This window comes from Sinocyclocheilus rhinocerous, unplaced genomic scaffold, assembly GCF_001515625.1.
Source record: "Sinocyclocheilus rhinocerous isolate Xijiao unplaced genomic scaffold, SAMN03320098_v1.1 scaffold2812, whole genome shotgun sequence".
In the NCBI taxonomy this organism is placed as follows: Eukaryota; Metazoa; Chordata; class Actinopteri; order Cypriniformes; family Cyprinidae; genus Sinocyclocheilus; species Sinocyclocheilus rhinocerous.
This window is the reverse complement of record NW_015629503.1, coordinates 272,535-299,912: the sequence shown is the minus strand read 5'-3', so window position 1 is coordinate 299,912 and position 27,378 is coordinate 272,535. Positions and strand designations below refer to the sequence as shown.

At 40.4% G+C, this 27,378-nt stretch overlaps 2 protein-coding genes across 8 annotated transcripts in view; both read right to left on the bottom strand.

Annotated features, from left to right (window-relative positions):
* Nucleotides 1-2,836: 2,836 nt before the first annotated feature.
* Nucleotides 2,837-5,569, bottom strand: LOC107738957 (endothelin-1-like). Its single transcript, XM_016550886.1, has 5 exons — nt 5,388-5,569; nt 4,827-4,977; nt 4,560-4,703; nt 4,152-4,256; nt 2,837-3,620 (listed from the first exon to the last, which is right to left on the bottom strand). Exons 1-5 carry the CDS (start codon nt 5,446-5,448, stop codon nt 3,482-3,484), a joined length of 600 nt encoding a protein of 199 aa, XP_016406372.1. The 5' UTR covers nt 5,449-5,569; the 3' UTR covers nt 2,837-3,481.
* A 2,132-nt stretch (nt 5,570-7,701) lies between these two features.
* LOC107738951 (zinc finger protein 40-like) overlaps nt 7,702-27,378 on the bottom strand; it is a 64,529-nt gene continuing 44,852 nt past the window's right edge. For 4 of the 7 annotated variants that reach the window (XM_016550878.1, XM_016550879.1, XM_016550877.1 and 1 more), the window contains 7 exons: nt 20,556-20,609; nt 12,116-17,826; nt 11,844-11,980; nt 11,578-11,753; nt 10,836-10,937; nt 9,507-10,039; nt 7,702-9,254 (listed from right to left, as the gene is read on the bottom strand). In XM_016550878.1, the coding sequence (XP_016406364.1) occupies nt 8,097-9,254; nt 9,507-10,039; nt 10,836-10,937; nt 11,578-11,753; nt 11,844-11,980; nt 12,116-17,826; nt 20,556-20,609 (7,871 nt within the window). In that variant the 3' untranslated portion in view covers nt 7,702-8,096. Of the gene's footprint in view, nt 9,255-9,344; nt 10,040-10,835; nt 10,938-11,577; nt 11,754-11,843; nt 11,981-12,115; nt 17,827-20,555; nt 20,610-27,378 lie in introns of all 7 variants that reach the window. The other 3 variants (XM_016550881.1, XM_016550880.1, XM_016550882.1) reach the window with 2 other exon arrangements.

Below are 27,378 nucleotides of genomic sequence, written 5' to 3'. Positions count from 1 at the left end.
ATTTCGGCCAATCACAACGCACTGGATAGCTGGCCAATCAGAGCACACCTCGCTTTTCAGAACGATGAGCTTTGTAAAAATTGACACGTTTCAGAAAGGCGGGGCATAGAGGAGCAACAATAATGTACAGTATGTGGAAAATAGCACATTGCAGTACACCAAATACACAAAATAATGTTCTTTTTAGCAACGTCATATGAGCCCTTTAAAATTTTGTTTGCCCACAATACCAAATGTTTCCACCAGATGAATTTGCCCATCTGTCACAATTCCAATACGGTGACCACATTTTCCACGACATTCTAATTTATTGAGATGCACCTGTATATATATATAAATAGAGAGAGAGTTCACATTTTTCTTGTTCAAAATACCCATTAAAATCAATAGCGTCCAATATATTCTTTCAGTTGTACATTTGCCAAGATTTAAGCATCAAATCAGCATATTAGAATGATCTCTGAAGGATCATGTGACACTGAAGACTGGAGTAATGATGCTGCTGAAAATTCAGCATTGCATCAAATAAATAAATTACATTTTTAAATATATTCAAATAGAAAACAATTATTTTAAATTGTAATAATATTTCACAATATCACTGTTTTTACTGCATTTTGATCAAACTAATGCAGCCTTGGTGAGCATAAAAGTTTTTTCTAATATCGGCTTGTAATAGTTTGACGTTAACATGTTAAGCTAATCATGTGGCTTCTAATAGCATAAAAGTACATATCAAACATAAATAAAATAGTTATTTTTAAATTATATATTTATTACTTTTTATTGCTGAATGAAACGGTAATTTCTCTCACCTTTTCTACCATCTCGAAATAATTTGCTCACTGAGTTTGTTTGCACTGCATTCTGGAATGGTCAAATTCATGAAGAATACATGGAGAGCTGCCTTAAAATTTGACCCAAGCAGTGCAGCAAGGCACAGTTTTCTTTTATTCCGAGTTAGCGTGCATATGCTGCCTACAAAGGTTTTGCAACAGAGCCAAATGTGTCATCACTCTCCACCAGGTGGATGGTCGACCGCAGACATATTAGTGAGACAACTCACCTGTGTAAGTGGAATTTGCACTCCCATGACACATTTATTTATCGGGGAGGATCTCTGGCCCATCTAAAGAATAATTAGAATTTTTTTGAGTGTAAAAGACAGCCTAAATCATTTAAAACACTGATCAGCACCCATTCAACAAGCCCTGATCCCATCAATCAACTCTCATAATGACTGCCTCGTTCGGAGATGATGAGTGAAGGGTTTAAGCTGAAACAGTCATCAACCTGCACTGTCTGACTCAAAATCACAGTACCGGGATGCCCTTGGAATTAAGTCCGCATTTGTGTCAATGTTTTGTGTTATTATATGGCATAGTGTATGTGTGTAAGGTGAATGCATTGTTTGTGTGTGTGTGTGTGTGTGTGTGTGAAGGTAACTGAGGGAGGTGACCCTGGCAGCACGTGGAGACGTCAGAAACCCGAGGCGTGTCCGCCCCTCCCTGAGTATCTTCCATTGTTTGCTCAATGCCTGTCGGTTCAAGGAGATTCCTTGTGCCATAATGGGCTATTATTTGTGCTCAAGCTCTATTCAAGCCCTAATGACTTATGCCAGTTTTCCCGGCCCCCGGAGACCCGAATGAGAAAAGTGCACAGCTCTGGAAGAGAGGCAGCCTTTGTGCTTGACTTTTACAGGCCGATCCAAGAATATTTCTTTCTCTCTCTTTCTTCTATTTTCTACACATATGGACAAAGACAGGCTAAAATTCACCAATCAAAAGGATCTATTGGAAATTCCCTGCAGGGTGTATTTTCTTATGAGTCTTTTCTAAAGCTCCTGTAATGCAGGAATGCAGTGTGGGTGGAGTCTTATCAATTCTTTAATAAAAGTAAGGGATCTAATAAATGTATGGGTTTGTAAGTGTAAATTAAAACCAAGTTTTTATAATTGGTTGTATATTATTTATATATACATTTTAAAATTATATATTAGTGTTTAATATACAAAAAAATAAAATAATATATATATATATATAATAAATTATTTTTCATTTTTTATTTATTTTATTTTAATTTATTTTTTTAATGGAATTTTATGCATTTATTTGACAGGCTAGTAGTCAGAGCTGGAGTTCAGACCAAAACATCCAAGACCCAAATCTGCCAAGACCTCACAGCTAGATTTGAAAAATTTGCAAAAGTATTAAAAAAATATCATCTGCAGACTAAAAAAATTCTAAGCAATATGTATTTTATATATAAATTTTTTTCGAAGTTGTAAACAAAGATTTTGGAGTACATTTTACATTAAATCCTAATTAAAAAAATTTCAGCTGTCTGATCCTTGTAATGTCTCTGAATGTTACCTGTTTTTTTGTTCTGCTCATGCATTATTGTTTATGTTTGAAAATGCTTGTTTATGCTTTGTGAAGCATCCTTGGGCTCTTCAAAAAATAAAAAAACTATATTAATAATAAAAAAAACCTACTATTATTGAAAGTGTTTACTGTTTGTCTTTTATCTGTCACATTTGCATCATTTTAAAATCAGCACAGAGACTGCTTACAAAAATATGAGGACATGGTGAGATCATGGTAATTTTACAGTATATATATATATATATATATATACACACACATTGCAGTTGGGGCACATGATTATGTTCTATTAAATGTTAATGTTGGAGCAAATGAAATTATGCATTTCAGTGGGACGTAAAATAATAAACAGAAAAATTCACAAAATTTGTTTAAATATCGCAAAATATTTATTATTGCCTAACAATGTTTACCACATTAATGGCAATTAAATGTTATCATTTCGTAGAAATAACATTGAGAAAAATCTTATTAGCCAATATGGCTAAAGATAAATATTTAACATAAATGTGAAAAATAGCAATTCCATTGATGCATTGACGCAGTTGCAGAGCTTCATTGTTTTACAGCGAATAAAGTGAATGAGTCCAGTAACAAGATCCAAGAAAGAGTCTTTGGCTTGTAGTGGCTTGATGTTCAGTGTCCTCTGATGGGCGACACATCTCTTTGGGTTTCTGGAGTCCCTGATTCCACAGTTTCATTTAGTTACAGCATATTCCTCATGTGCAACAAGTATCTTCAATGCTAGACTTTATTCGCAATCAGTTTAATTTAAACATCCCACTTGGCTTCTCCAACTAGTTATCCCATGCACCAAAAGGTCTAGTTCAGAAATGTTTAGCGTTGGTTTGTTTCAGTCAACATCTTCCTTGGTTTTTAGACCGTTGAGCTCCACAACTCCACACTGATGCCGACACTTCTAAGGTGGAGCCCACATGACAAACATCACAATCCAAGACGCTTGCATCTGCAGGTATTCCAACACACCTGATGACACCCCATGGCATGAAAACACAAGACGTGTGCGATAAATGAGCAGAGAGGAGCTTCTTATCCAGGTAAATCCTGTGGTGGATCAGCAAAGATGAGCCTGATCTCTACGAGGCAGCATTTTCAGACGTCCACGCTCGTGCCCTGTGGTGCCGCCTCACTCGCCATTTCTCCAGGAGAAGATGGATCCTCTTGATGGCCCTCACCCTGGAGAGGATGTCACCACTCTGTTTTGTGTTTTTCACCCTATAGAAAAACAAAGCAATGAGGTCATTATCAAAGCAAACACAGGTAGAAACCTTGACCAGATTTACCTGGCAAGTACTAGTTGTACAACTTAAATCAGATGCTCAGAGATATTGAGAATTAAGAGTTCAATATAGATGCAACACCCTGAAATGTAAGATTTTACGGTACACCTATAGTGGAGATTATATATGTATAAATGTATATTTTTTGCATTCATGGTTTTAAAAACATTAAAAAAAACTCTAGTGCCCCCAAATTTGAGTTTAAGACTCTGATTTTCATTGTAGCCATAAGCTGAACACATTGAAAGTAAAATCCACTTTATACTCCAGTCTTCAAAAAACTATTTTCTTTCAAAGTTAATGTACTTATATCTGTCATGAACATTAATGACAGTTTTTTTGTCACAGCCACAAGAGATATCAATCTTACAGAGGCTTGTAATTAAAGCAACCAAATTATTTCTTAAATGTATGTGAGAATGCGAATGTGCTGCTTTATTTTTTTAATCTATGTGGTTTGTCTTACTGTCTAATCTTTGCCTGTTTGTCTGCCAGCTTGTGTTTGCATTGCTTCTCGACACAATCTTGGCCCTGGGCGGCATGGATTGCCTTGTCTGACGCTGCTTTATGCCTAAAAAAGAAAGTTCACATTAGACATGAGCAGTCAATTCCTGAACAAGTTTGATAAAAGTCCACAAATAGAACTGAAACCTGTTTCTACAAGTTCATCAAGTCATGCAGTGACAGCAGTTATGCCTGTAGATTATTACTGAGGTTCCCACACACAGCTCGTGCTCAGGAAAACAAGTGTGTCCCAAATATTTTTTAACCAGTAAGTCCTGTGACCTTGAAATTGGTTTTAAGATTAAAACTATCTGGCTTTGAACTATGACGTTGCTCACATTATTAGCATTCAGGGTGTAGGCCTACTTACTGTAACGAATTGTCCAGCTGACAAAATGAAGAGCATGTTTTGTCTTGACTATCTGCACATTTGCAGCGTGACTTGGGCACAACAGGTTCTGTTACTGAGCGCTTCTTACGTGGAGCGTTTCCAAGTCCATATGACACTGTTCGCCTGGGGGGAAGAAAAAATCATTAGAAGACAACGTTAGTCATTCCATTATTTAATAATGATTTACAGATATATATATTTTTTGTACATTTAAAGTCATCAAATATAATGTTTGTTATGACTTACTCTGGTGTGTTGACCCATATTATGTCCAGGTGGCAAAAGTAGACACACTCTTTATCCATAAAACTTGCGCAGGAACATCTCTTAGTCCTGGAGTGTCGCACAGAGATTGATGTGCCTTGTGCTGCGCCATGACCCAAAGATGCTGGAGCAGCTAAAATCATAAAATTATGTTGAATTCATAAGGTTTTGCTACATAAACAATTCTACCTACAAACACGCACTGTGATTTTTACACTCTTAAGTTGCAAAACTGTTTGATGGACTGGAAAAACTGGAATTTGTCATGCTCAATTAAAAAGGACAGTGATGCTCATCTTATAGATAAAAGAATATTAAAACTTTATCTTGCATGTTTTTATAGGTTAAGCAACGTTACAAAGTATTACACATACTTAATTATACCTGCACCTTTAGGTCTGTATTTTGACACATTGTAGATTGTTTAATACTTATGTAAACTTTAAAAACTTTTAACAGTAATTAAGGCAACTAATTAAAAGGCACTCAAATAATCTTTAACACATTGTATTGGATATAAATATACTTAAAATAAGTACATACCCAAATCAAAAATTCCAGATGACAGCATGGACAACAATGGAAAAATAATCCTCAAATCCATTTTATTTAATCTTATGTCCCTGATGTGGCACAAATGGTGATAATCCAATAAAATCGCAAACAGCTAAAAGGATTGAGTTTTGCACTATTAAGCTGCAGTCTTAATGCACTTATGCATCTTTCTGTAGTCTCGAGCACACCCCTGTACAGAAGCGCTTATATACGCGCGCTCTCCGCCTCCCGCCCGCTCGCTCAAGCGAACACAATGCTCTTTGTTAATAGTCACCGACAAGCAACGTGTGGAGAGAGATAAGAACTTTGTATTCCTGAGATTCCAGTGGGATGAAGACGCCGGGCGGCCGTTTGGTGCCAAGTTTTTTTTTTTTTTTTTGTAAGTAAGGTGTCTTAAATGAGGGCAGTTTTCATACAGGGCAGTAGAGGGCGCGCGAGTACAGACCGCGCAGACTTGATTGAGACTCCAAACGAGAATATATTCCACAATTTCTGTCTATTATATATTTATATAGTGTAGACCGGGGATAGATGTTTAACAGTCTTAGGCAAATAGAAATGTCTTTTTTTTGTATAGACGCGAAAGGAAAAATTGAAATCGCATCATATGACCCCTTTAAAGTTTTGGCTACGAAAAAACTATTGAACATATTCGTCCATATTGCCCAGAAAAGCTCATTGAAACAAAATCCTGCAACTGGAGCACTCAATGTGGGGTAAGTTGTCATAGATGAACCTGCTATTAAACAGAATAGGGTTTCAGCACAGTTTAATGAAACAGCAACATATGCGTGTGTGTACACAGTCAAATAGTTTGTAATTGTAATTGAACTGATATCTTAACAGCTTCAGATTTACAAGAGTAACGTTAATTTAGAATCTTTTTGGTGTCTATGAATTGCAGATTGAAGTATTAAGTGATACTAAGAGCAGTTTTGAAACTTTAGCCTCTAGCTCTTTCCCTAACCAATGGAAAACCCTGTTAATGGAAACTCAGGCCAGTTGACGCTCACAATTGGCTATCCTCCACACGCTCCAAAAATGTATTAAATATTACAGTGCGAAGATTCCATACGTGCAGCCTGTTCTTGCTTGTTCATTCTAAGACAGAGAATTAGGACAACAATAAACGCAGTCTATTACGATCAGGAGAATATGGATGCTGCATTAAGGACAATTATGGAAATATGCAGTTCTGTTTTCAGTGTAGCTCTCCTCAGGCGAGGGTGTCATGACTGCAGTAATATATTTCAAATATTCTGACATAGCACTCATAGAAAAAGGCTAAGCCTCGCCTGTATATACAGGTCCTAACGATGAAACTTTTTCATTTTTCTCTACAGAATAGAACTGATGCAAACATACATTGGCATTGACCAATGACAGAAAAATTATTTATTTAGAATGAGGTGGAAAGTTTGAAAGTCATACACATCTACATTATGGTCAAATCTAGGAATGTCATTTCCATTGGATGCAGAATAGTTTCGTGTTCACTAGTGATTTTTAATGTTCTACTCTCACTTTGACTAAATTCACCAGGTTTGGATCGACTGAATGTTCAGAGCTGTTTCCAGGGTCTCACCCACTCTCATGCTCTTCTGTGGGCTGGGTAACTAAGCAACATCCTCTCCCACCCCACCTTCTTGCATGATGTGCCCTGTACTCATAGCCTGTACTCCTCTACTCTGCATGCAATAACACGACCCGTCCAGCAGGTAGCGTTATTGAGTCATAGTCTTGGTGGACTGCAGAGGCAGGCAGCAAATACTCTCAATTGAATGAGTCATTTTGGGGCTGTAATGAGAGCTTTTGCTCCAAGCCTCTTGAGACAAGGACAGTGTCGCAGTCAATAAAACCTCGTAAAGGAGCTGATTGGTGACGTCATTTGCTGGCCTCTCCAAGCTCCTCATTAGTGATTTGAACTGCTGAATAATTCTAGTGTCTTGGAGAGCCCCGGGAATAACCCTTTCTACAGGGTTGATTAAAGGAGAAAAAAAGACAAATCAGATAGCTAATTACACCACTTGAAAAAGGAGACTTCAAAGGCATTTCTGCACTTGTAAACAAGGTTTTACTGATACTGTTGATAGTATAGATACAGCAAATGTAAAGCCACCATTTTACTCATACCTATGGTCTTATGGAATTCAAAATGGGCACCAGGTGGAATATAATAAATACTTGACCACAACATCTGTGCACAAGAACACTGCCCCCCAAAAGCCATAGAAATGTTTATATATCTGTACAACATTAATTTCCCCCATCAATTTACGATAGACATAAAACTTTTCAAAAAGAAAACATTTAAAAAATAAAACAACTGACCTCCATTCTTCTTTTACTTCCATATCAACTTAACTTCCAAATAGGTAACTACTAGATTTATAAGATATTATATACAGGTTTCTAAACGAGAAACTCCAAAAGGCACAATTGTCTATACAACATGTACAAAAAGAAAAGAAAAACTGGTGCTGACAAAAAAGTATAAAATAAAATAATTGGTCATCATTTATGATTTCACATACAATATGACTGTCAGAAAATGTGCTTTTAGAGAAGGTTTGCAGAGCTGCAAATCTCCTGAAGTGTTTTAGTTTTACAAAGTGACAAAGTTTTACAAAAAAAAAAAAAAAGAAAGGTGGAAAGAGAAATTCATAGGCAGAAAAGAAAGAGCTTTTATTGGGATTCTCAGGTAGCTATGACAAGTCTATCTTCATCATCGCTGGAGGCTTCATTGTAGTCATCAGTCACTGGTTGTCTAGAGACAAGTTGCTGTTTCACTTCACTAGCCCCACCTGCGGTTGCCTTGTGTGCAACATCGCAGCCTCTCTCATTAGAGGATGAGGGGGAGGAGAGCGAAGGAGGTTGTAGTGGTGGGTTTGGTTTGTCCACCATGGCTGTAGTCTTTTTTGCACCCCCTGTGTCCTTAGATCTAGTGCTAGGGCTGTTTTGAGAGACCTGCGTTGGCTCTGTGGATGGCTTTGCATTTGTAGGAACATCTCCTGGATTGGCTGTTGGAGGACTGGCTGAAGAAATAGGTGCTGGTGGTGATTCTGCAACCTGTGCTGGTGGAGGTACAGATGCTACACCCTCAGGGCTACGTGACATGTACTGGGCTGCAGGAAGTGGGCTGAGAGCTGAGAGGGGGCTAAGGGATGGTATAAGGGCTGGCAGGGCAATGTTGAGGATCTGCAGGCCAGGAATTTGTGTTGGGGAAGCAGTGCTGCACTGAGGGGCAGGGCTAGCTGCCAACACTTGTACGCCTAGGGTGGCATTTAATGGCAGACTCTGTTGAGGCACCAGCTGGGTGGAGTTGGCTAAACCCACCACGCTCAAGGTCTCCAAACCCACAGGCTGCAGGGCAGTTTGGGGAGCAGCAAGTGTCTGAAGCCCTGCCACTTGGCCCAGAGGGAAACAAGGCAGTACACTACTGACTGGTTCCTGAACTACCAGCGGCTGGGTTGGGGAACCCTCTGGCCGGGGCGAGGTGTTGGGTGCTGGGAGGGGGCTTCCGGTCTGCCTGTGGATCACGCTGAGTGCTGGGATGGTTAGCTGGACTGGCCCGGCCTGAATAGGTACAAATGTGGAGTAAGCAGCCAAACCGGCGGGAACAAGCTGGATGCCACCCACAGGTACCATGCTGTACGGGGAACGAGGGGGCTGTTGGGAGTGCAATGGCAGGTGGCTGAAGAGATGAGTAGTGGCTTCCACTCTGGGCTCATGGATCAGATCTGCATTTGGAAAGTGCAAAGGTCCCTGAAGAGGGTAGGAAGAGGTCTGAGTACCACGGTCGACGTTAGCATTGCACTCACTTGCAGGTTGGGATATGGTGCTTGACACTCCTTCCTGTTAAAGAACAATGTTATGAATACTTTTATCAACACTGCCAAACAACACAAAAATAGCAGTCAGTGACTACATTAAAATTCTATTCACCTTTTCATGCATTCAAAGCAGTTTTGCTGACGTGCCAGGCATGCGAGACACAAGACATTGGAATGCATATGGTGTTGGGTACTGGTATGGGGTGAGGTGTACATGTAGAGAGGGAGGGATGCATGACGGGAAAGACAATGACTGTGAGGACACGGATCTCACCTGTCCAAGTTTGCCACCCTTGCCCGGCACTGGGGGACTAGGGGGAACATCAAAGTCGGGGTAGTCGATGGACATCTGCCTGCAAGGTGACACTGGGCTCATCATGTGTACGGAGTCAGTATCAGAGGTGTGGGATTCTGAGGCAGGGGCAGGGTAGGATGTGAAAGAGGTGGGACTAGAGCAGGATGCAGAAATTGACATCTGTCTAACCAACGAAACTGGACTTGTCATAGCCACAGGCTCTGTGTCTGAGGTCTGGGAGTCTGAAGCTTGAGGAGGCTGAGTTTGGGGAGCTGGGGTTTGATTCGGGCTGATGGACATCTTAGCCAGCAGAAAGCTAGGAGCCATGTCAGCCTGGTTAGCAGGAAGATGCTGTGGGCTTGCAGTAACAGATGGTGTTGCAGAGAGGCCAGACTCTGCCTGGCTGTCCTCCTCATCTTCTTCTTCTCCGTCATTATCTTCGTCATCTGGGCCATCAGAGTCATCACCATCTGAGTCCTGTCTGTCAGAACTTCCTGCTCTTCCTCGATCACCTTAGGGGTAAAAACAACTTAATGAACAAAAAGAGCAGGAAGAATCGTATAATATAGCATAGCTAATTGTAGCTACTTTGAAGAGCTACAAAGTTCTACTATGAAAATTCTCCTAAGAAATTTTCACAATCCTAGTGTGACCTAAATAATGTAACCCGAAGATGACAGATTTAAATTGAATCTTTAAGTAGTGTTTGGTTTTTCAACAGCTTACACTTTTCTGAGTTATAGATTTTACATCTACTGCATAGCAAAAAAGAGATGGTCTAGAAACACCCATCACATTAAATAGGGAAGACATTAACACCTCAGACCACAAATGCAGCCTGTGCTTGACAGCTTGTGTGGAACTGTGTGAGAGGAAAACAAATATGCTCTCAGTAACTGAGACCAGAGAAAGCTCACAGCTTCCCTCTCTCTCTCTTTCCTGCTAAAATTAGATGCAGCAATTTCCTCACAGTAAACGCTGTGTATGCTGCCCACATGCACCAAGAGTTAACAAGGAAAAAGACTGCATTTAGAATCTCTAATTAGACTATGTCATTGCCATTGATCACCACTGCAACAGAAGATAGCCAGGGACAATCCACATTTAACAGATGGTGCTATTATTAGTAAGCCTATTAATGGCCAGGTTGATTCTGTTGTTAAAAAATTAATATGTAATGGTGTAAACAAAACTATAGTTTGTGCTTTCTGAAGTTGGCTGGTTATGCATTGGTCCTCATCAAATAAACTCCCCTATTCAATGTCTGGTTAAGGTTGATATTCCCGAAAATGCATAAGAGACTTCTACCTGAGTCTTCTGGGTCCTGGTCCTCAATAAAACCCACAGCAACTCCCATTTCCATGCACTTCTTGCTGTGGGCTTTGGACTTCATGTGCTTGGTTAGGTTCCCTGTGTGGATAAAGGGAACAAAGAGGTCACTCAGGTGGGAGGCGGATGCAGGGCATGGGAGTGGTTTACATAAGCATAACATATTCCCAAGCACTAGCTCTATGTAATGGGTGAGTAACTGATAAAGAAGTTCTTAAAGGAACGTGGGCTGGTCTGACACTGTGTGCTGTTCTGCAGTGCAGCGTGGGAAGTTCAACTGTGATGAATCATACAGGCTTTTTTAAGAGAACAGGCACAGTCTTCAAAAAAAGCAGGTAAGAAAAAAACACTTTGTACAGAAATAATTTCCAACCATCCCTAAGAATTATCTAAATTACCTAACTGTTCTCAAATCTTGACACATTTAATTTAGAAAATGAACCAAATAAACATGTTTAAATTTGTCCGTATGCAAGTGTATGAGTTGGCCATTTATGATGGAAGACAAAAACCAGAGGTGCTTTTTGGATTAAATTTTTTTCTGGATTAAAATTTATTTTTTTACCATCTTTTTTATCCTGTTTAATATTTGTAACAATTTGTATTAATTCTGCTCATTATTTGTAACAGTCAAAAATAACTTTTCAATAATTACCAATTGAGTAAGAAAACAAAATTTAAGCATCACAGCTTTCAAATCAGTGTTTGGGACTGAACCCACCTTTGGTCTTGAAAGAAAAGTTGCAGTGTGTACAATGAAATGGACGGATGTCCGAATGAGTACGGATGTGTTTCCGCAGCATGCTAGGTTTCTTGCAGCGGATTCCACATTCCTCACAGATGTATTTCCCTCTTCCACGCCCCCTAACGTACACATACTCCTCATTCGACTTGTAACTGAAAATATACCACAAACAGCGCATCAAAACACAATTTCCTGTTAAATAATTGGGAAGTGGGATAAGATCAATGTTAAAATTTACAAACCCTCCATCAAAGATCTTCACTCGTTGGGGTTCAGATTTGGAAGAGTCTCTGTCTGACTCTGTTTGATTAATTGGTTGAGTCTCTGGTTTTGTTTTTCCACTATTCTCAGTTGGCACAGATCTTTGCTGAATCAAAACCTGAAACAATACAAAATACAAGAAGAATTTGTCAATCATGCATGTACCATAACAAATGCATTAAAAAGTAAAATAGCAAACAGTATGTTCAAGCTAACTGTTAAAGCAGCATCAGTCGAATGAAAATGCTCATACTTTTGGCAAGATGTCCTTCAGCTTCCCAGAGTAGGTCAAGATGTCAGATTTCAAAGTTGTTGTTTTTGCTTGGGTGTAGTGTATTTTCTTGGATGTCTGTTTGGAGTCAAACAAGGACATGACCACTTTTGTGGGAAGCCCCAATGGATTGGGATTGTTGGGGTTTACTACCCATGCAGAGTAGGCAGAGATCCTCTGGTCTGCCTGTTGAATGTGGAGGGGTTTCCTTTTCATGAGAAAACACCAGGTGAAGGTTGTAGCTGTTTTCAGACTAGGGAAAGACAGGCGATGACTGTCTCTGGTGTTGACAACAGACACAGAAGAAGCTAACTTCACTTGTCCCTGAAATGTTGAAGGCCTCAGGGGAGATTTGGATGGAGGCCAACGCTGCTCCTCAGGTTTCTCTTGTGGCTTTAGAGTGGAATTCTCTGGCATGGCATAGCTTTGAACTCTGGGTGAAGAACATGTAGCAGGTGTTGTGGTAGGTGTTCTGCTCTCCATCTCGTGTTCACTGAACTCAGTTGTTGTCTGAGATACTGGTGTCTGGGTGTCCTTGTCAGCTTCTGCCGTCTCTGGCAATTGTTCTGGGGCATCAGTCTCAATTGGGCTGTCCACTGGCTCTGTGGTGCAAACCTGTCTAACCAGCATTAACTTCCTCTGCCTGGTCATTTCTGACATCTTGGAGTTCAGGTAGTTTAGAGATCTACCATCAGTGAGACATGCAGCTCCGTGTTCATCTTTAGCCCGTTTCTGTGTCTTTTCCATAGCAATGTCCAGGCTGTTGGCAGGAGAGAGCATACGCTTGCTTGAGGCAGTAGACTCTTGGGGGCATAAATTTGCAGATGCCAGTTTTTGTGTACAATGCAGTGAACCAAGAGACAGGATGCTTTGCTCAGTGGTTTGGTTTTGGTCAGTAGATTTCATGTTGTTTTTCATCGGTATAGCAACAGACCTAGGTTGCCTATGAGATTGAATTTCTGGTCCAATCTTTGAATCACTGTTCACAACATGTACCGTAGTGAAGCTGACCTTGGAAACCGCAGAAGCAGGTGCTAGGGTGTGCTCATGGGTGATCAGAATCTGTGGTACAGGTGTAGATACTGGTGTTATATGAGATGCTGTATCAACTTGCGAACCAGCAGGCAGTACAATTGGGGGCTTATTGATTGCAGCCTGATAACCTGGTTGTGCTACATAGACATTTTGCATTCCATCATTTGACTGAGAGACTTTAATTTTATTAGCAATTGGTATAGTTCTCACTGGCAAAGTGATCTGTGTGCCTTGTACACCTGCTAAATATGTCTGGCCTGTTTTTAGTACAGGGCAATTCATTTGGTATTTAGGGATAAAGCTCTTCTTATTTTTTTCATTAGAGCTCTTCTGAACGTCTGTCTGACCAGCCACCATTTGGACCAGAGGTTGCACACGGCATGCCACAACCCTTGAGGTCTGATGCCATGGATGTGGAAGACCATGAACTTGGGGTTGTTGGGTTTGGCTTCCAAGGTTGATGCTTTGAACCACTTGCTCATTTTTCGGTAGCGGGGCCTCTCCAGAATGTAGAACAAAAGACTGAACAAGTGTAGATGTGTTCAGATTTATTGATCTAGGTTGGGACCCAGAGCATTCGTTAGTGAAGGGGACTCTTTGGATGGGGGGAGTCTGTTTAACTGACAATTGAGGGTCTGGTGCAATCTTCAAGGACATTTGACGTACCAGAGGCCCCCTTCTTCGTTCAATGAGAGGCACCTGGGTAGTTGGAGGACTTTGTGTAATTTTTGGCAGGGCAGTCTGCATTGGTGACAAAGGCCTGCTGGGTGACATGCTGCTGCAATCAAAGGATTTGCTACGGTAGTCACAAGAAATTTCCAATGATGACTGAGTGGAGCTGATTTGTTCTGAGGTAGCGCGTCTCATCATGCCTGGCACTCCAAGAGTGTTGTTTGCTACAGGGATCCCTTGAGCTTCTGGTGGCTTCCCAACACTATCAGACCTTGATGGGCTGTCAGATCTTGGTGGATCATCTCTGTCAAAAGAGGCTGAAATACTAGAGCACCTTGACAAGCTACTATCTCTACTGAGGCTACGAGAGAGACTAGACTCAAAGCTGGATTCACCAGAAGAGTGTTCCATTTGAGCAAGTCTTATGCGCTTTTTCTTTGGGGGGAGTTTTTCTGTTGGCAGTTTAGACAGACTCTCACTCCTCTGAGGCCAGTTGAATGTTTCTGTTGGTTTCTCTGTTGATTCTACAACTGGAGTTTCATGATCTCTGTCTGGTTCCTCTGTTACTAAGATTTCAGGAACTTGAATGTTGTTCTGCCGCACAAGCCGTGATTGCTGTACAGGTGTGCCATCACTAGCAATGGTAAAGGTTTGCTTACCATGAGGTTCCATTCCTTGGCTGGCACATTTAGGTGTAGACATTCTGTCATGGTAACTTTGTGAAGATAAACTCACTGCAGCCTCTGTATGGCATTTTACTGTGCTCTTTACCTCCTTTTCCACAGGATCAACTGGAGATGACCTGTCAATGGACTCAGATGTTTCAAAAGAATTTGGACGGCTGAGGGAGTTGGTATGTCGAATGACTGAAGTTCCACTTCCTTGTCTCTGGAGGTCTCCTCTTTCTTTATTTGGTGTGCTGATCTGAGCCTCTCTTATTGGAGATAGCCTTGACTCCTGTGGTTCTGAAGCTCTGCCAATGATTTGTATTTGTCCTAAAATAGCAGTGTTACTTAAGGACTGGGTATGTTGAGAATAAGGTCGCCCTGTCGAACCTGTAGAGGTCTGGCAGGAGTCAAAACTTCTTGAACATGGAGGAGTGGTCTCAGTTGGAGACTGGTCATCATCATCTCCAACACTTTTAATTTTCCTTCTTTTTCTTACCGTGAGTGGTTGCTCTACAATGCCGGTAATTACTGCGTTTCTGTTTAAAAGGGGCTGCTGAATTCCACGTCTGAAAACTTCTGTCTCAATCTCTCTGGCATGCATAGGCTTGTTTTTTGGACCATGCAGTTCAGAACAATAAAACTTCTTGTGATTTTCAAAATTTTCCAGTTTTCTGTAACGGTTGCGACAAGTCTCACATTCGTACATTGTCCCTTTGTTTTGCTGGGGTTTTCGGTTTCTTTCTGTTGCATGCTCAAAAGACTTACTTCGTAGTTCATGTGTAATAATTGGTCCATGATGGCTCTCATCCATGGAATGAACAGAGATAAGAACGTGACCATCATTTGTGGACAAATCCTCAACTGCTATCTGTCTCACTAGTGTACGAGGATGTACAGCAGGATTGGGAGTAGAGGGAGCTGAAGAGAACACATCATCATTTAGTGAACTAATCTTGTCATCAAATGAATGACAGATCCTAAGTGGGTGAGGCTGAGGTGTTACATTGGGGAAGAGAGCTGACTGACCAGGTGTTGTAGGCATCGAATTACTTCTTGTAATTGGTAAACAGTCGATAGCTGGATACTGAGGTGGTACAGAAAGAAGGAATACTGGCTTGGATTTGTCTGTCGGAGTGAATGGAGATTTCGGTATGTCTGAGTTGGAACTAGATCTTCTTACTGGTGGTTTTAAATCAAATTGAAAAGAGTCTTTAAATATGTAGGATTTAGGGGAGTCAATGCTACCCCTTCGGGAAAGGGAAGTCCGTCTGGGTTTGACACTGTCTAGTTGTTTGTCATCCACAACAGCCTCATTGTCTGAGATCAGCTTTGAGATACGCTCCTCAAGAGATAGAGCTTTGGTTTCTAATGGAGGACGCATTTGTCCTGAAGAAACTCGAGGCCTTTCGACAGGTGCTACATGCATGACAGTTGCCACAACTGAGGAAGGGGGAACTTGTAGGGCTTTTGTAATGTCATTTTCTGCTGGTGGAGTTATCTTTACAAAAGGACTTGGCGGACTCATAGCTTGATCTGCACTCTCAGAACGTGAAAAGTAGCCAGAGTCCGTGCTTCCAAGACTCCGAGGACTTAGCAGACACTTGCCTTGTGACTGTTGAGAGTAATCAGTTGCTTGTTGCCTTTGTAGCTGGGCATGGCTGCCTCCTAGTGGTGATTTACAATGCTGATCTTCATCTTCACTAACTGAATCTTGTAGTGGACTTGTGCAATCCACTTCTTTCAGTGAGGACAGAACCATAACACTGGACCTTATGTTTGCTGTCTGGAAATCCCTTTGCCTCTGGGCTGTGGCATGTTCAGGTGCCAAATCTGTAACTCTTGGGCTGTCTGCACGCAAAGGCGAAACATTTACAGGGTGGACAACCACTTTAGGGAGAGCAGCAGTGACCTTTGGCTCACAACCTCTCTGAGTAACCAGTGGTTTCAGAGTTTCAAACACCAGCGAATGCTCTGATTCTCCTTGGCTTCCTGGTGCCATGCCTGCACTCAGCAGACTGCTCTCAGACAATGCTGTTAGGCTGCTTTGTGAAGAATCCGGGTCTAAGTCAGCTGCACTACCTTCCTCATCACTGTCCCCGCTTTCCTCCACATCAGAATGTGTGGCCAGGCCTTTGTCCGATTCTTGAGAGAGGGATCCACTTCTGGAGTCTTTTACCAGACCCAGTTTGATGGCATGTGCATGAGACTTCTTATGCTTGTATAAGTTGCTCTTTGTCTTAAATGAAAAACCACATGTCACACATGGGTAAGGTCTCTCTCCTGTGTGGGACCGTATGTGTTTTAGAAGCACACTTGGTTTAGCACAAGCTCTTTTACAGTATTCACAGACATACTTCCCTTGTTTTTTTTGTTTTGGATCTTTTGCAGAGATGTCAGATACCTGGCTTGCACTGAAGTTGACCACATTTGTCATCTGAACAGGGTTGAAACCTGGTGTGACAGGGACTTGAATTGAGTTGGGTACTGTGGCTGACAAAGACTGGCATGTTTGAACAACAGGGGGCTGGCTCTGAGGGAAGCCACCTGATCTAAACGGAACAGGTGCGTGTGTCAAGGTAAGTGAAGGACCCACACTATAGCTTTTCTGGAATCCTGGTTTGTCCTGCTGACGATTTCCTGACATCTTCACATACTGTTGTGTTGTGTGTTGCCCTGGAGATGCCACACTGCTGTAGAACTGTTTGGCTGCGTTGAATGGTGGCACAAATGTGGGTTGTGACTGGACATTGAAATTTACAGCAGGCATAGTCACGGCATAGTCTGAATAAGTGACAGGAATGGAAACTGATTTTCCAAGATGACCTATTGGACTGATGTTCTTTCTTTCGGTCAGTGTATTGAAATCTGGCTCCATAGCCTTGAGCAGTACCTCAAGGGGAGCACTTGTGTGAGAGGGAGATGCGTTTTTGTTGCTGCCGTTGTCACACCAGCTTTCTGCCTGCACAGGCCCTGCTGCAAAAAATTCCTCTGCAGCACTTTTGTGACTGAGAGCCTGTGACTCTAAGGTAGATGACTCCTTGTGTTCCACTTTTACTGCTCTAGATGCAGATGCATCCTGTGGTGCATCTTCAGCATCTTGAGGTTCAGGCAATCCATGCGATGGACTGCTTGAAAAAGAAGAGGAGGGTGTGGCTTCCTTGGATGAAGAAGAGATGTTTGGAGAAATGGATTTCTTGGTCTGTGATTGCTTTTTGACAGGAGATTTGGGTATTTTCTTTAGCTGGTTTTGTGCCACAACTTTTTTCCTCTTCAATCCTTTGATGCTTTCAGAGTTTCTGCCAGTACTTTCATTTATGTCTGTAGGAAAAAAAAGAAAGAAAAATTGTAATGAATAATCCAAAAAACTTTCAACATTGTCCAATAGATTTATTTTTTCAGATCAATATCAATTAAGTATTAAATAAAAATTATTTAAATAAATTAATTTTTATGACCAACCACAAGATTACTTGAAAACAAATCCCTAGTGTTACACAATTGATCAACATTGATTTTGAATAATGTTTAAACTTAATTAAATTACATGCAGTTTTTGAATTTAGAAAACTTAGAATAAACCATGTCCTTGATTACATTATTCTTACAATTTTTATTATAACAAGAATGTTAACCGAAACAACTGACAACTGACGTCTGAGCAATTAATTATTGACATATTACAGTAATTACATGATGTTTTATTTTTGACAGTGCAATTCAGTGTAGTGCACAATAACACAGAATGTATATCTCAGACATAAAGCACAGAAAAAGCCCAAAAACCTAAAAATGAAACAAATCTTTATTAGTGTGCTCGACTACAGATTGTAGTCAATGTTTATGTAACCTTTCAACACAAATTGCCCATGCATTTCCCAAACAATCTTCAAAACAAACGTCTGTTATTTTCTGCTTTCATTTCCTCCCCTTTTAGCAAAAAAACTTTCATCATGCAAAGTTCATAAGCAAAACAAAATCAAACCATAGATTGCACTTTCTACAACACCTAAACATCAACATTAACTCTACGTTTAACAGCACAAATGACCCAAAATTCAGACAAAAAGATAATTCAGACAAGTCAACAACAGCAAAAATCTTGCTAATATCTTGCTAACAAACCGAAACATACCTAAGCAACGAGTTTTGATGAATTGTAGTGTGGACGAAGTACTTCAATTTACAATCAAAATAAAATAATCCTCTTCTTAGCAAACCCAGTTCACTATAAGCTGCACCAGTGTCTCTGACAGCTAGCACATAGACAAGACTGTTTTGGAATCTAGAAGATCTCCTGAGCTGCTACTGAGGCCCACGCATCATTATGTACAAAACCCACTCTGTTTCTCAACCCTCTGTCACCATCCCTCTCTCGCTCTCTCTCTCTCCAAACCCTCCCTAACTTGCTCTCCTATATCTCATTCAATACTGCAACTGAGTTAGTTAGGATGAGCCTTACCTTGTTCTATTCTTTTACAAGCTCTCAGTCAATTGGCAGAGAAAGACAATAAGAAATCATTTGCGTGTAGGTGTTTATGTTGATGAATAAGCTTGTGTGAATTAATTAAATCTGTCCCTGGATTGAATGCGGTCCAGATACTCTGAGCAGTAAGACCTGAGCACCTAAGTCAACATCTGGCAGAAAACAAATCGCTCTTAATTTGGAAAAGGAAACATGGCAAAGTGTATACACAACTGAATCTTGTTCACAATTACTCATCGTTTGGCAGAGTTTACCGCATTTGCCATGTTTGGACTCCCTGTGGTCTTAAAGTTATACTGAAGGCTCTTTGTGTGCCTGATGCCAAGTAGTTACAAAAAACGTAACCAAGCCTGAACATCTGTGGCAACCCTGCACTTATTAGGGTTTCCCTTCTCTACTTTGCTTGGCATGGTTGGTGGAGAGAAGTGGTTAGTATTAGAACTACAAAGTCATAATTTCCTGGATGCCTTAGGAATTCCCCAGAAATTCAAAAAGCCTGTTAGGATTTCACCAATACTTCAATCTAACTTTATTCTCTTTGTAACCTTAGTAAGTCAGTGATCAACAGACAAACGTCCTTACGTTTCTAGAGAATGTAGAAAGAGGATGTGAGGACATCCACAAGCTCTGAGCTAATTAACTGCCTTTAACGGATTCAGGATTAACATGGAGATGGACTGGTGACATCACTGCCTGCTGTATTTTGAGAAGTTGTTTACACGTTTCTTAAACCAGTTGCATTCTGATGTAATCTATCCCAACATGAGCACTAAGAAAAATAGGGCCAGAATAAACTGAACATATGCAAAATGAATCCTTCATGCTACCATTGTAGATGAATATGGTCATACTATTGTATTATGGTAACAAAGGATTACATTTATTTACATTGTATAAGGTGCTTCAAAAAATTCCACAGCAGTATCATAGTGCCATTTCCTCATATAAACAAATACTGTAACAGCTTATACAGAGTTTTTCTTTGCTTTTACATAATCTATAACACGTTCCCATTCTAACCTATTATGCAACATCTATGCTGTTTTTCTATTTATGAAACGTGGCTTTTAAATGGCTGCTCCTGCATTTTTTGATTAAGCCAAAGATGTACAGTGTGGCAAGTTCATTCACAGAGTGCAAGTGCAGCAGAGCTAAATGCGGTGGCCACAGGTGAAGGCCAACAGAGGTGCTGTAACTCCTGGAAACCCCCAGGACATACAATGCACCTTCGAAAGCAGCACTCTGACAGACCAGAGAACCTGGTCACAGATACAGTCCAGTACAAGCAAATGGTGTTTGCTTTGGGAAGCTGAATGAAGGTATGTTTGAAACAATATTGCAGAATTTGCCCTGGATTCAACACAGAAAATCTTCTGCCTTGCAATGTGATTGCTGTAATGAACAGAGTGATTCAACTGCTGCACAAAGAAAGCCATCTATTCCCCTTTAAAGCCACAGATGTTCTCGTACCTCTCTGGTATGAAGGAGGAGAGAGAAGCTTCCTGTTGATGCTGCATTTGAAATGAACAGTTACAGAAATTTTGTTTTATATGATGAATCATACCTTTGTGTGCAGCTTTGGGGTCTTTGAGCTCCTTCTGTGCCTCCTCTATTTTATCTGAAACAGAAAAAGAAAGAGATTTTAATTTTAGCCAAATCCAATAGTGAATAATAGCAATAAGTATAAATGATGGCACAATTCTGGGACAGAGTGATGCAGCATTTCAAAATACAGCTTTAAAAACAGAGAACATCAAAGTGTGTCAAATACGGAAGAAGAAATTTGTTAATCAATATATTATCAATGCTAGAGATATTGGTTACCATATCTACCAATATTTCAAGACTTAATTTTACAACAATAAAACGATAATATAATATAATATAATATAATAATGTCCTGCAAAAGACACCGGACCGATCTTCCCCACAACTCACAGGTACAGCAGACATTTAAAATTTCATATCATCGGCTCTGTGTGTGTGGGAGGGATATGCACACTGAGAATATACAATATTAGAATGCAATTACTTATTATTATATAAGAGCAGCCAGGATTGTGTGTGTTTGTATGTACATGTGCTCTAAAATATGGGGAATGAGAAGCAATCATCTCCTTTCACTACCTTAAGTCGCACACACATACACACCCACCCACTGCATACACAAATACAAAAAAGCATTGAAAAGCAGAAGAGATTGGTGTGGTGCGTTTCAACCACAAACCCCCATTACAAGGCATGAGCAAACACTAGTTTGCTTTGAAAACAACGCCTCACTGTGAAGCGAGAACCAAAGCAGTTTCGGAAAGAATCCTCGCTTGCTGTTTGGAAAAATGCAGTGGCCACTAAGAGACTACCGGACACTATAACGGGAAAGACTCTCTTCACTGCAAGCAAAACAGGGTGGAGTTGTGAGGGGGTGCCCAGTGACTGAGGCACACCCTTGATTAACTCTTCCACCCTTTTGTTATATAACCCAATAAATTTATACATAAACCAATTTTTGCTAATCTTTCCCTTTAACCCACATCCAGCATCACTCACCATTCAAGCCTTGGTGAAAACAAACTGATTTTTGTCTATGTAATGCAAAAACAACTCAATTTTCAAGGTCAGCATGATCGGTGTGTCCGTGAGAGCCTGAACTTGCTCCATATCTCCAGAGGGCTCATCTAAACTAAGAATGGAAACTCCTCTCATTCCCACTCTATTCTCTTCCATTGCATCACATCACTCCTCACTCGTTCTCTTACCACTTAACTGCCTCAAGCAGCACTGCATCTCATTCATCACCAATTATAACACCATCACATTCTGCACCATCATCTGGGGGATTTCTAGATGCCAAGTCACCACAGATGAATAAGGGCGTGAACCGCTTGGTCTAACCACACATCCAGATTTACCGGTCCTACCCTCAATCGTTTGGAGAAAACAATGGATCATATGTGTGCCAATAAATGAGGGATCATATAACAATGTTACGTAATGAACCACAAATAGGATCTCTTCCGTCCAACCCTATCCCAGAATTCCTTGGACGAGATGGTGTTCGAGAACTCCACCAGAGATGGAAGAACTCAAAGCCTGTAAATTAGAAATCAAAATATTCTGGTTGAAGCAAAAGAGAGTGGTTGCAGGTGTTGCTTCCTTAACTGTGGACTAAGTGAACGCAAAGTGGCCTCAAACACAAGATCATTGTAGAGTTTTTTTGCATACAGTAGGAAAATCATTACCAAAGATAATTACGCTTGGTTTCAACTTCTATAAACCACTTTCCAGTGACAAGTAATTTGTCTGTTCACAATAAAAAAGCAAATGTTGCATGACACATCACAATCTCAGCCAATAAGAATGTTTGTGGTGTTTAATATAAAGCAAAGTAGAGTGAGATTTTGGACCAATGAGATTCCACTGTGGGCAGGGCTACACAACACAACACCAAAATTGATACCAAGCAATGAACAAAATGTCAAACACATTGCAGTCTGATGACCTGACAGGAAAGGAACCTCATGACAAAATTAAGAGTGAAAGAAGAACAGAAACACTTCAGAAAGTTGCTAGTCATGAACCCAATGCAAAGAATCTCCTCTAGAGATTTTTCCTTCCTCTTTTCCACTCTGATAGTGTTCTTAAATCATAGCAGATCTGTAGATGTGGTGGATCTACTGTAGTGTTTTGTGAGGAAATCCCTGGACTGTAGACCAATTGCTATCAAATGAAATGACATCCAACTATTACTGAATGGCATATCGGCCAAACCACAGAAGATGGGCAGCAGTTGGTCCACTTTCAGTTCTTCACCAGATCTTTTTCTCTTCATCCATCATTCTCTCCCACACACTTTCTTTCCCCCAACACACAAGATTTTCCTTCCAAACCAGTGACCACACCAACTCCAAACCTCAGATTCAGTGGAACACAGCGAGGAGATTTGGAAAACAGAGCTGCTGCACAAGGGTGGCAAATGAGGACAATAAAACAGGCTGAAATTTCCCCTGGTTAATGCTGCCAGGACAACAAGGAATTCTGAAATGGCTTTCTTCCTTGAAGGAACACGCATTGGTCATCTCGATTGGTCCGGAAGACTTCATTAGATGTTAGTGTATGTGCACTAACGACATAGAGGCTAATGGAAATATAATGTGATCAGAGCTCTGGTTTTAATGGCCATGGCAGCACGAGCAGCATTTGGGTATAAATATCAGTACATGAGTGGGTAGCGCTTTTTCACATAAACAAATTTAAATGGGAGCTGGACTGAGTGTACCTGTCCTAAAGAGCAGGGTCATTAGAAAAAAATAGTCTCAGCCTCAGACTGTTCATTGGCCTTCTGATGCATAATACAACAAAAATGGCAAGAGCTGGTAAAATCCACTAGTCCCAATCTGATTGGGTGGAAAGAGAAAGAAGACACCTTTTGTTCAATACTAATTATTAAAATATACATAGGCTATAAATATGTAACAAACAGGATACACAGGATACAAAAAAAATGGACCCAACAGTTTACAACATCCAGCTCTTCAGTGTGTAACGTGTAAATCATTAGAGGCCACAGTATAAAACTGCTGTCAGTTTTCCACACCACGTGTTTTGACAAATAACAGAGTAGGTGTCAAAAGGATAAAGTAATTTGCCTGATAGTGTAGGACGTTATGGCATACAGAAGATGAGTGCCTGTAAACCAGCCTGTCTCACACACTAAAGAAAAAAAACAGCCCACAAACTAGGGAATCTAATTTAGGGAACAGTGGATCACTAAATCAGAGTGAACTGTCCAAACACTCAACAGAATTTGTATGTCTACCCCAGATCTGATTAAATCAGACAGCATCTCTGCTTTTATATCAATCTGTGGGAATCACATGACTAAAGCATCTTATGCAACCTATATGTCTCCTGTCATGCATGCAGTAACACCACCACATCCACAAAAACACAGAAAGAACAAAAGAACCACGCTGTTCAGGAGGAAAAATCTGCAAAAATGTAGTGAACTTAGCACTTCCTTTGCACGTCTTTTATCTTGCCACTTTGCACACACATAAATACTTCTTCTTTAGAAACTAATATAAAAGCATGCAACTACTCGATGCACACACTTCCGTGGAATTCACTCCAGGATTCCCCCGAATCCAGCAATCCCATGCTGTTCCGCTGCGAGAAATGGAGACAAAAACGACACATGATTGCTCAAGGGTTTCCACACACAACCACACTTGGATCAATTTTGCGATGTACACCCTTGAATTTTGCAGCGGGACTGAAATAACATCAGCCTAGAACATTTATGAGCTATTTGCCATTTCAAATCTACTTGTTTCAAAACTGCACTCGGAAAAGCCTTTTGATTACATGCACAGTGACCTCTTGCTCTCTTGCAACATTTAAAAGGGTCATATCACATTTTTAAATTATTTTTTTCAGCAAGGATGCATTAAATTGATCAAAAGTGACAGCAAGGAAATATATATATAATATTAAAAAACATATCTATTTCAAATAAATGCTGTTCTTTGAGCAATTCATCATATTATTTACATTTTAAAATATGCTAAAAATAGAATACAGGTATTTTAAATTGCCATATTATTTCACAATATTACTGTTTTACTGTATTTTGTCTTTGGTGAGCATAAAAATACTTTTTTTCAAAAACATTTAAAAATAAAAAAAACAATTTGCATAACCATTCTCACATTTTACTAACTACATCTTTTAATCTTTTGTATCACCTTACCATGAGTGAATGGGCCAAGTTTCTAAACACTGAACTGTAAATGTTCAATCAATTTTTGGACTGGTGAGGAAGTTTTGTGTTCTGAGAAAAGACCATCACAAGAGTTCACAGGGTTTCCAAGATTTACTTACAGGAAACTCAGATGAGCCTGAAGCCACCAATCAGCACGCAGGACACAAACAAGGGAGCTGCTTACCAGAAGTAGACTCAGTAACCTTTCTCACCCCCCCCCCCCCCCACACACACACCCCAACACAAACAAATATACACACACACTTCACTGCAGGACTACAGCATCTCAAACTGCATTACACAACACTCTGTCTTCATTAGCTGCATCATCACTTGCTGTCCAAACTTCCTCTCATCTTTCTCTTGAAATGAGTAATCTCTCCTTCTCTAATTCCCTGACTCCCCTGTTGAGAGTCGAGATAAGACAAGCATGAGCGCAAGACATACAACATCGAGTTCTGCAGTGCTCCGAATAGTTTCATCTTCACAAAATCCTCAAATGGCACAAGCAAAGATCCTTAAAACTGGAAGAGTTCTGAGGAGGCTCCAAAAGCCACCTTCAGGATTTGTCCTTCTAGGTGTTTCTCGTCTGAGAACAGCAGTACTTTTAGGAACGTCTATAGAGTTTGTTAGATGTTTCTAGAGTAAGCGGCAGAGAATGGCGCATTACTGATAAGGCGCACTACTGTGAGCCCGCGGCCGCTCTTAATAATGCATGAAAATAAAGAAACTGCTGGAATCACAAAGAATGAGAGCGACTTGAAGAGAAACACTTTCAAATGCAGAGCCACACATGAGCTTCCTACATTTTCTCAATAAATACTAAAAAATAACCTCATAAATCAATGAATATTCACAACTGATGGAGCTGGAAAAGGCTGAATAGAAGTTGAGCTCACCACAGAAAATTGACTCTATCACGCTTATAATGTAAGTCTATGGGACAAGGACGGTTTAAAATCATATACAATACCATTCAAAAGTTTGGGTCAATAATAGAGATGTGAGGGTGTGGAAATTTTCACACCGGTATATAAACTTGCAACAAAACCGGTATTACCGGTAACACCGGGGAGGCGGGGCTTTGGATGCTTTCACTTTATAAAAGAGTGTCTGCACCTATGTCACGGTTTGGTCAGTTACCCAGATGTGCGGCCATATTGGAGATACTCGGATGTAAACAACAGCATGGATTGCACAGTTAATGTACTACTGAAGACGTTGTTTTACTAATTTATGATGTCTAAACCACAGAAAATACGTGTGGAAGCTGCTAAATTATATAGAGAAGGACTTAGTAAGCAGGAAAGGGTGCGATATTTTGACAAACTGATGTTAATAGGTGGTAAAGATCCATACAGGCTGGCTCCTTTGGCAGTTGTGGCCTAATGGTTAGAGCATCGGACTTGCAAGTCAAAGGTCGCAGGATCAAGTCTCAGTACCGGCAGGAGTTGTAGGTGGGGAAGTGAATGTACAGCGCTCTCTTTGCTCCGGGCGTTGGAGCAAGTGGCTGTCCACTGCTCCGGGTGTGTCTTCACTACTCACTGCTGTGTGTGTGCACTTGGATGGGTTAAATGCAGAGCACAAATTCTGAGTACGTGTTTCCATACTTGGCAATTGGCAGTCTATAGTACTCCATATGTTTTTCCCGGTCCGACCGATTAGTAAAGCCCAAAACATGACAATAATTGGCAATTTTCAGCAGCAATAATCCGCTAAATTTGCGAGTTCCGTTCCGTTCAATGGCATTGTTTACGTTCAGTGCCACCAATATGGCCGACTTCTTGATTGATGACGTGTCGTAAAAACACTAATTTCTCAAACTTGGTGTCACATTTTACAAGAAAATATAATTGTCTGTTGCTTACATCTTTACACCTTTCACTTTCTAAGACTAAACCGAATGCTTGAAAGATGGATCCATTATTATTCTTAATGAAAAGCACACCAAACAATAACAGTACAATTAAACTAGCTTATATAATGTTTATTAACAAAAACGAAGATGACGAGGCATGGCATACACCACAGTCTGTATTATATGTTAACTAATAAATTACAGAAAGTTTAGCAAACACTGTGGAATCAAATAAATAAAAAAACATCCGTAGCGTAACGTCAGGTAAACAGCAAAGACAACAGGCTTTTCAAAATTAAAACTAAATTGGCTGTCAGTGACAGTGCTTGCATGTTTTTTCTTTTGCCAAGAAAACCAACATGTTCACCTTCTCTGGTTTATTTAAACCGGTCTTTTACTTTACTTTTACGAAATCCGCCATCCGCTATCGTTTCATCGTCATTTTTGCCCTGTGCACCTTCATGCTAGTGTACACCTGAAGCGCTTTTGCTGAAAGCGCCTCTCTCAGTCTCTTCACGTGATGAGAGAAATCTGACCTCTTCTGCACTGTGCTGTGGCTATTCAGCGTGCTCTGTATGGAGCAGAGCAGACATTTTCAGTCTACAATTGTAGCATCCGTTGTCCAACTGACCTAAATGGTTTTTATTTCTATAAAAAGCAAAATGACAGTAGGGGCAGTACTGCAGTGGGCAAGTAATGTATTCGGTGTACGGCCGAACACCAAGTGATACCGATAACATAGACCGCAGCAAGCCTAGTCAGTAGGCT

Bases quoted from the DNA above. Each gene is read 5' to 3' on its own strand.
- LOC107738957 (XM_016550886.1), bottom strand. From the start codon at position 5,448: ATGGATTTGAGGATTATTTTTCCATTGTTGTCCATGCTGTCATCTGGA. The intron at 4,704-4,826 runs GTAAGTCATAAC...TCTTCCCCCCAG, and splicing joins ATATGGGTCAACACACCAGA to GCGAACAGTGTCATATGGAC. The intron at 3,621-4,151 runs GTAAGACAAACC...GTTTTTCTATAG, and splicing joins AAACAGGCAAAGATTAGACA to GGTGAAAAACACAAAACAGA.